The 11356-nt window shown below is 38.6% G+C and overlaps 1 protein-coding gene across 3 annotated transcripts in view; it reads left to right on the top strand.

Moving 5' to 3' along the window:
• The window catches only part of LOC122088084 (phospholipid--sterol O-acyltransferase), a 94522-nt gene that overhangs the window by 4563 nt on the left and 78603 nt on the right, over positions 1 to 11356 (top strand). For all 3 annotated transcript variants that reach the window (XR_006142968.1, XM_042657228.1, XM_042657229.1), the window contains exons 3-5: positions 1301 to 1445; positions 3270 to 3439; positions 3571 to 3647. Coding sequence is in view for 2 of the 3 variants with exons in the window: in XM_042657228.1 (XP_042513162.1) it covers positions 1301 to 1445; positions 3270 to 3439; positions 3571 to 3647 (392 nt within the window). In the remaining variant the exon portion in view is untranslated. The remainder of the gene's footprint in view (positions 1 to 1300; positions 1446 to 3269; positions 3440 to 3570; positions 3648 to 11356) is intronic.

An 11356-nucleotide genomic window follows, 5' to 3' on the forward strand; every position in this document is an offset into this window, starting at 1 on the left:
AAAAAAAAAAAAGACATGCAGGTCTACTACGGCAAAGGTTCAGATTCTGCCCATAAGTAGTTGGACTGGAATATTTATCCTGAGGTTTTTATCTTATTGCATTTTGTTACTTTTCGCTCCCATTGTGAACACTAAATGTAAATGATGGGAGATTCCAATCCAATAGTTTTTCCCCTTTTCCATCTTGACCTATATTATGAATCAAACAATCAAACATTCGGAGTAAAGTAAAAAATAGGGAACAAAGCAGGTCCAGAAAAAAGTGTTTACTTTGCATTCTGAGTAGTAACTGAAGACACTGCTGCAAAGGGACCTATTTAGCTGCTAACTACTAAGACTCGGGATGGTAAAAATGTAGTTAAAATTTGGAAGCATTTGGTGGAGATGTAAGTGGGTACATTGGATGGGAAAATTCTAGTGATTTAGCACTACAGTGTATAACGAAGTTAGAGAGGTCTGTAGTTGTGGATCTACAGTCATAACTAACAGCCAAATTGGGTATATGAGCAGAATTCCTTATGAGCAGTGAGTTGAAAGAAAAGAACTAAAACTACAGGGCCAGGGCATAAAGATAGGTTTATGAAGTGTGATAATTCCAAATTATTGACTTAAAGTATCTCCGATACCCTCCGATACGAATCTTAAATTTAGCCACCGATACGGCGACCAATACTTTAATCCTTGATCTTTAGCATATCTTAGCGTATCTCCGATATGATACGATACCCTCCGATATGCATCTTAAATTTAGCCGACTGATACGGCGACCGATATCAATACTTTAATCCTTGCATATAAAAAGGTTAACAACCTCTACATTGTGCCACGTATATGCCCAGGAAAGTTAACCCTAACGGTGAACTTGGAAATTATTCACATCATCTAGTTAATAGAGTTGATAAAGATGGCACAAGGGAATAAGAAATAAGGTTTAGGAATGGTTAGGGAGAAGTAAGTCCTTGTGGACGTAAGTCAGGTTTTTGGGGGAATAAACCTAGAAACCCAATCAGACAGTTGTCAGATGCTGAAGCAATGATACTGATAGAGACATTGTGTTTGAAGAATCTTAGTTTAATCTGGCTGACAAATGTTCTTCCTTTCCTCTCCTATATAGTAGTCTTAGTGAATTTAATGATATTATAATAAGTCAGATCCTAAAACTTGTGCTTATGCTCAAGTTGATAGGATTAAGGCCAGGATAATTCACTAAGAACTATGTTAGATTTTCAAGTTTGAATAGTCTACCATATTGTTTGAATTATTTGATTCATTGTTGCTGACAAAATGATGCATGCTTCAGGTCCTCTTTCCTCCGTGTGGAAAGAATGGGTAAAGTGGTGTATAGAATTTGGAATTGAGGCGAATGCAATCATTGCCGTTCCTTATGATTGGAGACTGTCAGCTTCAATGCTTGAGGAGAGAGATCTGTACTTTCACAAGCTAAAGTCCGTAATGCATACTCTAGTTTTCATGTTTCCCAGTTGAACAATGCTATAATTGAAAAAACGGATGATTAGCAGTTTCTGTTTTTATACTACATTTTACCAGTGTTTCATCAGGTTTGATCGCAGATGCAATATCTAGTTTCTATCCATTGTTGAGCTGGACGTTGCATTGAATGCATAGTTCATTCATTTCGTAAGTGATCAAATTATAGATACTTGGGAGTTGGGAGGTATCTGCAATCTGTCTGATGTGTCAATACTAGGGTCTGTGTAGTTTTATTTCTCAGTATACGTATCACCGAGGCTACAAAATGGTATCTATGTTCGTTAATGCAGTTTAGGTTAAATCACTTGTTTCTGTTAACTTGAACATTTCAGTTGAGGACTGACAATATGTTTACCTACATCAGACATTGGGAGCATTTTTTTTTTTTTTTTTGGGCTCATAATTTGGACCACAATTTGAATGTACTGGTATCTATTGCCACTGGTTCTGGTATATGCTAGAGTTTCGATATTCATATTAAGGGTTTTAGTGATGGGTTTATCTAGATGACACTGTGGTGGATGACACTATGGTTGATGTCATTTAGCTTGAGACCGAATCACAATTCCTTTTATAACAGAAAGATTCACGATGAAAACTATTTTCTTAGGAGACTAAAGATTTAGAGATTGCAAAAAAGATCTTCATATGGTCTTTGTTGACCTAAAAAAAGCTTAGGATAGAATCCCTAGAGAGATAATGTGACAAGTACTAGAGAAGAGAAGTGTTTCAACTTTCAAGTGAACTGTGGGGATTCAAGGTAGTGAAATCCCAATTACAATGGGTTACATCAAGGATCAACTTCAAGCCCTTATTTATTTGCACTTATCATAGATGATTTAAGTAGACATTCAAGATCTGATTCCTTAGTGTATACCTTTTACTGATGATTTTGTTTTGGTGGATGAAACAAATGCTAATGCCAAGTTGGACTTATGGAGATTAACTTTAGAATGAAAAGGTTTTAAGATAAGTAGAATAAAAACAGAGTATATGGTGTGTAACTCTAGTTATACTAAGACAGATAATAAGTGGTGAAAATTGATGAGAGGGAGATTCAGCAAAGTGATTATTTTAGGTATATGGGCTCAATCATAAATAAAGATGGTGATAAGATTTTTGATGTTTCACAAAGAATTAAAATAGGATGGATGAAGTGGAGAGGTTGATCTACCTATTCCTTTAAAACTTAAAGGAAATTTTTATAAGATGGTTATACGACTAGGTATGATGTATGATGCATTATGTTGAGCAGTTAAGAAACATCATATAGATAAAGTCAGTCTAGTTGAGATGGATGTGTGGCAAAACTGGGAAGGATAAAGTAAGGAACGATCAAATTAGAGCTAATTTGGGAGTGGCTACGATACATGATAAGCTTCAAGAAAGTCATTTGAGGTGAAATAGAGGCTTTTAGATTCTCCAGTATAGAGGAGTGATTTGATTTAGAGTGAATGAGTTAAAAGAGCTAGGGTTAGACCTGAAATGACTCTGGTAGAAGTGGTGAGGAAAGATATGTATAGGTTAGGCCTTGTATCAAGTATGACCCCAAATAGAGCTGATTGGAGGTAAAGATCCATGTTGCCAACCCTATTTAATTGGGATAAGGTTGAGTTGTTGACTTGTTGTTGTTGAACTAAATAAAGATATTAATTGATGTGCTGGTCATTTGAATATTCCAAAGGCAATAAGTATTTTAGGATGAACTTGATTACTTAAAGTTTTCTCTTTCTCCCCTTCAGTTCCTTTTCTTTTAATAGGTTTAACCATTGTTGCAGGTTGACCTTTGAAACCGCACTTAAACTTCGTGGGGGACCATCATTAGTTTTTGCCCATTCTTTGGGAAACAATGTTTTCCGCTATTTTTTGGAGTGGTTGAAGCTGGAAATTGCACCTAAAGGGTATATCCAATGGCTTGATGACCATATCCATGCTTATTTTGCAGTTGGTATGCTTGATTCCTTTTCCCTCCCTGCCCCCCACCAGAGTTTACATGCTCTTCCTCTAAATACTTACATAGTGAGTCATTTCTCTAGCTTTTCTGCCTTGCCTGTTGATATCTTTTTTGTTCAATTTCAGGGGCCCCTCTCCTTGGTGCTACTGAGACAGTTAGAGCAACACTTTCTGGTTTTACATTTGGTCTTCCTGTTTCTGAGGTTCATTTTTATTCCTTTTTTGGTTACTACACTTCGAGTGCCTTAGTTTTCATTCATAGCCTGTTTCCCTTTCATTGACTCATTGTTTTGAGAAATCCACATATATTTTCTTCATTTATAGCAATTGTTCTAATGTTTTATCCTTCAAAGTTTAGTTTCCTGTCTGGTTATAGACACATCCTCTAAATACCAATTCCTGGTGCGTGTTTGGGTAAGCTTTTGAGAGCGGCTTCTAGAAGCCAGCTTCCAGGGTAAGCTGGCTAAGAAGGGCACAGTCAACCAAATTATTCTCGTGAAGCAACCTCCTCCTGATTCTGGTAGTGAAGTCCCAAAAGAAATAATTCTATTGGACCCACCATTTTTTTAACAGTCTAAGCTGGCTTCTGGAAGCATAGAAGCAGAAGCAGAAGCAGAAGCCAGAGAAGCTTAGCAAAATACGTCCATATAGTTAAGAGTGGCCTAATGAAAGTTTATTCAAGGTCTATCATCATCATCATCGTCATAATCACTGGCAAGACACGAAGACAATGAATCATGATCGTCATAATCACTGACAGGACACAAAGAAAATGATCTATTAAAAAGAAGGGGAAGAGGGGCCTCTTTGCCACCTCGAGCCTGGGTTCTCAATCTTGCTGAATATTGCTTCATAATCATAACAAAGAATGACCATAATCATCTTCATTCTCCATTTCTGTGCTGGTTTGTGCATCTGTGGACCACACACTGGAATGCTCCCCTCTCCACCCCCCATCTCCCTCCATAAAAAAAGAAAGGTAAAAATCATGTAATTTCTGACATGATAATTGCAAGCATAAAGGACAGAGCTCATTAAATGGCTGTGTATTCTAGCTGTCTTCTCTTATCTTCAGAACTTAATTATGCATTCCAAAAACATTAAAAAATTGGGGAAACATCCTTCAAGGGATGGACTTAGTATGTATCCTACAAAATAATGAAAACTAATGGCACCCAAAGGTATTAACTAAAAGGGTATATAATATAAAGGCAATAAAGAAAGGGGAAACATTCTTAGAGGAATGAACTTAGTACATACCCGACGAAGTAATGAAAACCAATGGCACTGCTCAGATTCAAGAGATGGCCTTTCAATAAAATAGACCTTAGGGGAAGATAAGACAGACGAAAATCTCATCCCGATGGATGTGAGACAACAGATGATGTGGGAGGTGTGTTTCCCAAGGAAGAGAACACAAAGTTACTAACTAAAAATATAACAGAAATATTTATATTGATTAATATAAAAATTTAGGTGCATAAGTTTCATGATATACAATTATTATGAGACAACTTACAAATCAAGCCAATGGAACTAAGCATTGTGCCAACTTGTTGGGGTCAGCTAGAAATTCTGTTTGCATTCATTCAATTAAATCATAGTGTTTCATGCATAGTTGTCATGGTGACTAATGTGCAAGGTTCAAAATCTCGTGTTCGTTTCGGTGTTTTCGAATTGCTGTTTCGGTGGTCAAACGGCCATTTTATGATCTGAAACTTGGTGGGAAGCTTGCTTTAAGGGGTAAATAAACATATTTAGAAATTCCCTTTACAAAAGAAGTGATACATAGTGGTGTTTTAGAGTTGCACGCATGTTTGGCAATAACCATCGAACTGTTCTATATACATTACGTTGTATTCCCTATCCTACACATTGTTGTACCAATATAAGATAGAGTATGGTAGTAAAATAAGCAAATAATCCACATATGCCATGAAGAAACATAATATTGGTTAATTTTCATGCCACACTTGAATGCATAGTTGTCAAGGACTAAGGCGGCAAGTCGACCAAGGAGTTCGAGGTACTGCCTAACTACCTTGGTGACTAGGCAGCTGCAAGGCATCGCCGTTCTAGTGTTCTTTTTTTATATAACCATTTTATTTAGCACAAATAGCATATGAAAAATTATATAACTCTACTTATATGCTAAATAAATATTAAAGAATCATACCAATGCAAGATATTCATCAAAAAAACAAATCAACAAATTGAATCAACTCAAAAATCATTAAGCCACATCAAGTCATCAAAAATCAACATTTTGGAGAAATGTTTTTGTTCTCTAATAAGTTTGAATGCTCAAAAGATTTTATATTTACGTGAGACTTTGTATTAAGATTTAGGTATAGCACAAAACTAGCTTTCCAAAAAGTCTAAGATTACTTAAATCTAAGTTGTAATGACAAAATTATGTTTCGGTCAAACTTATTTTAATGTGCTCGAATTCTGTTAAAATCACCTGAATAAAAAAAATTATGGACATCAAAACAAAAGATTATTTTATCGGACTTTTAACTTTTACTAATGTTTTACCATGATAAGATTTATGAAATTTTCCGAATTGAGAAAAACCCCAACATTTGGAAGTTGAAAATCACTCCTACAACCAAAAATCCAGTTTTTGTTCTTGGACTGGGGGTTGACTTTTTATCCTTTTGGAATCTTATTTTTAAACTATTTTATTAGATTCAAATAAGGGGGTATTTGATTATTAATGAATAATATCCTAAGTAAATGAAATAACAAATATACAAATATTTACTTACATAATTAAGCGCCAAAACAAAAGGCGACATGCAGCGCATTAAGGCGACAGTTGCCTAGGCCCCAGCAAAACAACCTGGATGCCTAGGTGATGCCTTGATAACTATGCTTGAATGTAGTGTGGTTCTTGTCCTTGAGGTGATGATGTGGCCAAAATTTGAAGGTGGAGATTGATTTGAGCTTCTATAGGGGAAAGGAGGCGAAATGGACCAAGACCAACAAAATGAGGTTGAAATTTTGACCCCATCTTGCAAGACATGTATTTATAAAGGATATAATGTACTGTTTCGGCAAAACGACACAAAAGTTACTGAAATTTCGACCAAAATGTTTCCGTATTTCGTATGAAATTTCATCGGTGAAAAAAAAAAATTCAGAAATTTCTTTGAAATATTACCGAGTTTGTAGAAATTTATGATTTGACGAGTTTTAATTGTTAAATATGTAGATTAAAAAAAGAAAATACAGCATTAGCTACAAAATAAATAAAATCCATGGAAAAAAAAATATAAAAGGGAAGAAGTGGAACAATATTGAAAAATGGAAATAAAGTATGAGAAATGTAATATGGGAAAGAAGAAAATAAATCTTATCAACTGTTTCCCTAGGGTTTCTGATATGATGCTGTTCGAAAATCATTAACTAATCCATATCCCCCACCTCCTTTTGGTTGGAGCAATGATTACAGAGACTGTAACTTAAAAGTGAGTGAAAGAATTACCCTTAGGCTTTGTTTGTGATGCCCGAAGCCCAGCTTGATTGGAGCTGATTAACTTAATTTTAAGTCTTCAATGTGTTACACGGCTTTGTGCTCTTTACTTTTGGGTTATTTGTTGTAAAATGTGTTTTAATGGGCTGATATTGTGGGTAGTATCTAGGTACACGATATTAGGTGTTACTTTTTAGTTCTATTACTTTCTATTTTCTGTTTTCTAGTTTCTATTTTGAGTTGTTTCAATTTTTGTTAAGAGAGCTCAACAATCTAGTTCTACGAACTCTAGAAGCTCTAGAAAGTTTCTATTTTCAAATTCCTTCATTCTCAATTCTAGGAATTAGGAAAGTTTCTAGAGTTGAGTCAATTTTTAAAATTAGAAAGTTAGGAAGTAGTTTAGTAGATAAATAGGGTTACAATGTTGCTGTATTCTGGTGATGGGGTTTTTTTTTTTCTTTTAATGAGAACCAAGAGAGTTGCTAGTTAGCAACATCAGTGGAAATTGGTTAGAGCTTCTTGTGGTTAAATCCCGGTTCCTGTTCTGGATAAATGAGAAGATTTCTGTTCAGGATACTGCTGCCAAGATCTAGAAGGCTGCTTAGGATACCTATTCCCAGGTTGCCAATGATGCCTAGGTCTATGAATTGCGCAAAAAATTTCATGAGACCAAGCAACAAGACCTAACCCTCTCTCATTATTATTCTTAGCTGTGGAGTTTGTGGTAGGAGTTGGATTTTTATGACACCTTTTAAGCAACCTGTACTACAGATGCTAGTATGCTACCAAGTTTCAGATTCGGGAAGAGAAGTTTCGAGTATATAATTTTTTGTCTGGCCTTGATGTCAAGTATGATCATCTTCTCAAGTGCGTAGCCATGATCCTTTTCCCACATTGGAGCAGGCTTACTCTCTAATCCAGTTGGAGGATAGTCATCGTCATGCTATGTTGCAGACTTGCAGCCCACTTCTCAAGAACGCTCTACCTTGCTTTCTGGTTCTAGTACATAGTCTAAATGTGGGTCTACCCACTCAAGTGATTGTTCTTCTTCTGAGAGGGAACCTATAAAGTGTGACTACTATGGTAAGGAACGCTATACCAAGGATTTTTATTGGAAGCTTCATGGCCACTCTGCTTCTAGAAAGGGCCGTAGTTGTGGTAAGTCCTCTCAGGCGAATCAGGCTGAGGCTTCTGAGCCTGCCCCTACCAATCCCTGCTCTACTCTATCATCAAATGAACTTGGCTATACTCCAACGTCTAATGACTAAGTTGGAGTCTCCTTCTGCTGCCCCCGCTTCTGCACCTACAACTACTCTATTTACACCTGATTCCAACATGGCTTCTTCAGGTATTTCTTTTGGTGATCCCTGTGCATCGATTGTCTCTCGTCCTTGAATCATTGACTCTGTTGCCACTGCTCAGATCACTAGCCCCTATGGTCTATTTTTTCAGTATTCTTGTTGTTCAGGTAAAGACAAGGTTAGGGTAGCTGATGGTTCCCTCTCATTTGCTTCTGGAAAAGGGTTCTATAGCCTGTTCTCCCGCTTTATCCTTAACCTTTGTTTACATGTTTCAGATTTCTCCACTAACCTCCTTTCCATGACCTGTCTTACTACTGATTTGAATTGTAAAATGACTTTTTTACCTTCTCGCTGTATGTTTCAGGACCTGGTAACGGATAAAACAATTAGCTGTGGTAGAGTCCATGTTGGTCCTTATTTTCTTGATGATCACATCCCCCTGACCATCATGCTCATCAGACAGATTTTGCTTCAGCCACCTTCTCTGAGTTGTCCCTTTGGCATCGGCGTTTGGGTCATTCACCAGTTGGCACTTTAGTTGAAGTTTATCCTCATATATTTCAGCATTGTAATCCCAAGGATTTTTATGTGATGCTTGTGTCTTAGAAAAACAAACTCGTTTTGTGTTTTCCAGTTTAAATAACATAAATGAAAATCTGAAAAACATTAACTTCTTCTTCTTCTTCTCTCTCCCTCTCAATTTTCCTCCTCAACTCCCTTTCTCTTCTATTTCTCCCTTTGTTCCTAGTGTTGGCTAGCTTGTTTGGTGTTGAGACTGCTGCAACCGCTTGGCTCACCTTCTTGTCGGCCGCCTGCCCTGCTTGGTCTACAATGGCGTTGGTGTTGGGCCCTTTTGGGTTAGTTATGTTATGACCGCCGTCTTGCCAGGCTTGCTGTCCCTCTAGTTGTCAGCCCCTCTTGGTTGCCCACCCTTTCGGATGCTAAGCTTGTTTTGGTCTGTCCACTGGCTTGCCTGTTCCATCAGACCTGCCTCTTCGTTGGCCGCTTGCCTGGCCTGCTGCCCTTTTGGATGCCAGGCCCACGTTGGTCGTCAGCCCTCAAAGTTGTCCACTCTTCCGGATGTTAGGCTCATTTAGTCTGTCCTCTTTCTTGCCTCGTTGCCCTCCACCTCCCCTTGGTTGCTAGATTTATGTTCTGATTGGCATAGCCTCTTTGACACCAGCCTGCTGGGCCGCTCTCGGTTGGTATCCACTCCGTCGTTCCCCTCCAAAAGGCAGGAGCCCCTCTACCTTGGCAACCCCCTCTGCTAGGCCAATTGCCCGTTGCGCCATGGCCCTCCACAAGGCTAGCACTCCTCTGCCGTGCTGCCTCTTTGTTGGCAGTGCTCCTTCATATTGGCGGCTAGGAACTGTAATGTTGAGATCTGATTGTTTGGGTTTGTGGTTCTCTTCCTAGTTATGGCTGGTTTGTCCTTCTCTTCTGTTTGGGGTTCTGGGCCGGGTTGTAGGAGTTTCTTTAGCCCATGTGGGCCTTGGTTGTTGCGCTTCATGAGTTTTTGTTACCCTTATTGAGTTTGTAATTTTCCCTTTGGGGCTATATTTTCCCTCCCCCTTTTTTAATGCATTTATATTCACCCAGAAAAGAAAATAGAAGTGAAACTCCATTTTTATTAATCCATTATGATGTATGGGGCACTGCTCGTCGTGCTTCTATTTTTGGTTACTAGTGGTTTGCCACTTTTATCAATTGCCATTCGCTGGTTTCTTGGATTTATCTGATGCACCACAAGAGTGAAATCTTCCGTTGTTTCTAGCTCTTTCATAGCATGGTCGACACATAATTCAATTCTATAATCAAAATTCTACACTGTGACAATGGCGAAGAAAATGCAGATGGTTTGTTTCAGATTTATCTTGGCAAAAAGGGAATCATCCATCAGACCAGTTGCATTGATACCGGTCCCCATCTTAGAATGGTGTCGTTGAACGCATGAATCATCACTTGTTAGAGGTAACTTGGTCTCTTTTATTTGAGATGCATGTCCCTTCTCCGTATTGGAGTGAGGCCCTCCTGATCATTGCTTACCCTATTTACCAGATGCTAACCCGGGTACTTGACTTTTGTACTCCTCTTGTGCCTCTCCAAGGCTTGACTACCTTTTTCATTCCACCAAAGGTATTCGGTTGTGTTTGTTTTCCCCGGAATCACCATCACCATGGCAATTTATATCCGTGGGGGCTCAAATGTGTCTTTATTTGCTATTTGGCTACTCTAAAGGGCTACAAGTGCTATCATCATTCGTCTTGTTGTGTATTTTGTCACTACGGATGTGTTGTTTCATGAGTTTGCTGCCTATTTCTCTTCAGCACCTCTTCAAGGGGGAGAATCTCAGTTTAATGAAGACGTGCCGCTTCTTGTTGCACCTCTCCTTGATCTTCCTCCTCACCTAACCTCAGTTCCTTCAGTTCAGTGGGAGAAACAAGACACTGATCAGCCTCCTATGAAAGTGTATGTTCTTTGGAATCCTGAGCACCAAATAGACACTACCCCAGCTCCACCAATTCTACCCAGCCAACTGCCACCTCTTGATCCAGATTCTACTCCATCTGGGGAGGAAGCTTTTCTGATGGTATGCCTCTATGGTACTTTCAACTTCATGATCGTATCCAGGCTCGCACTTTTCAAAAAAGGTCGGAAGAAATGCACCAGGTTCTCAAATCCCATATCCCCATAGTCTCCGGCGAGTGGTGGTTACGCAGTATCAACTTTTTTGCCAAAAGAGTTCGTGCAGTTCCCATAATACACCTACTTGCAGGCGTTTTTGCTAAGTAGTTCTTTACCAACAGTGCTCTCCAAACCAATAGGCAGCATTCCAGGTCAGTAGAACCGCTTCTTTCGCTAATTTCTTTCCCAAGTCTCCTAGCATTTCTGACTCATCTCTTGTCTTACCTATTGCTGTCCGTAAGGAGATGAGATCTTGTACCCAACACCCTATCGCTCAGGTGGTTTCGTACAACTCTCTTTCCCCTTCATATTGTGCTTTTGTGTCTTCTGTTTCTCCTCCCCAAAATTGGTAGGAGGTTCTTACAGACCCATGGTGGAAGGCAGCAATGGTTGAGCTGTAAATGCAGACTGTAAACAAAAATGACACTTGGAATTGGTATGTCTTCCT

This window comes from Macadamia integrifolia, chromosome 9 (assembly GCF_013358625.1).
Source record: "Macadamia integrifolia cultivar HAES 741 chromosome 9, SCU_Mint_v3, whole genome shotgun sequence".
In the NCBI taxonomy this organism is placed as follows: domain Eukaryota; kingdom Viridiplantae; phylum Streptophyta; class Magnoliopsida; order Proteales; family Proteaceae; genus Macadamia; species Macadamia integrifolia.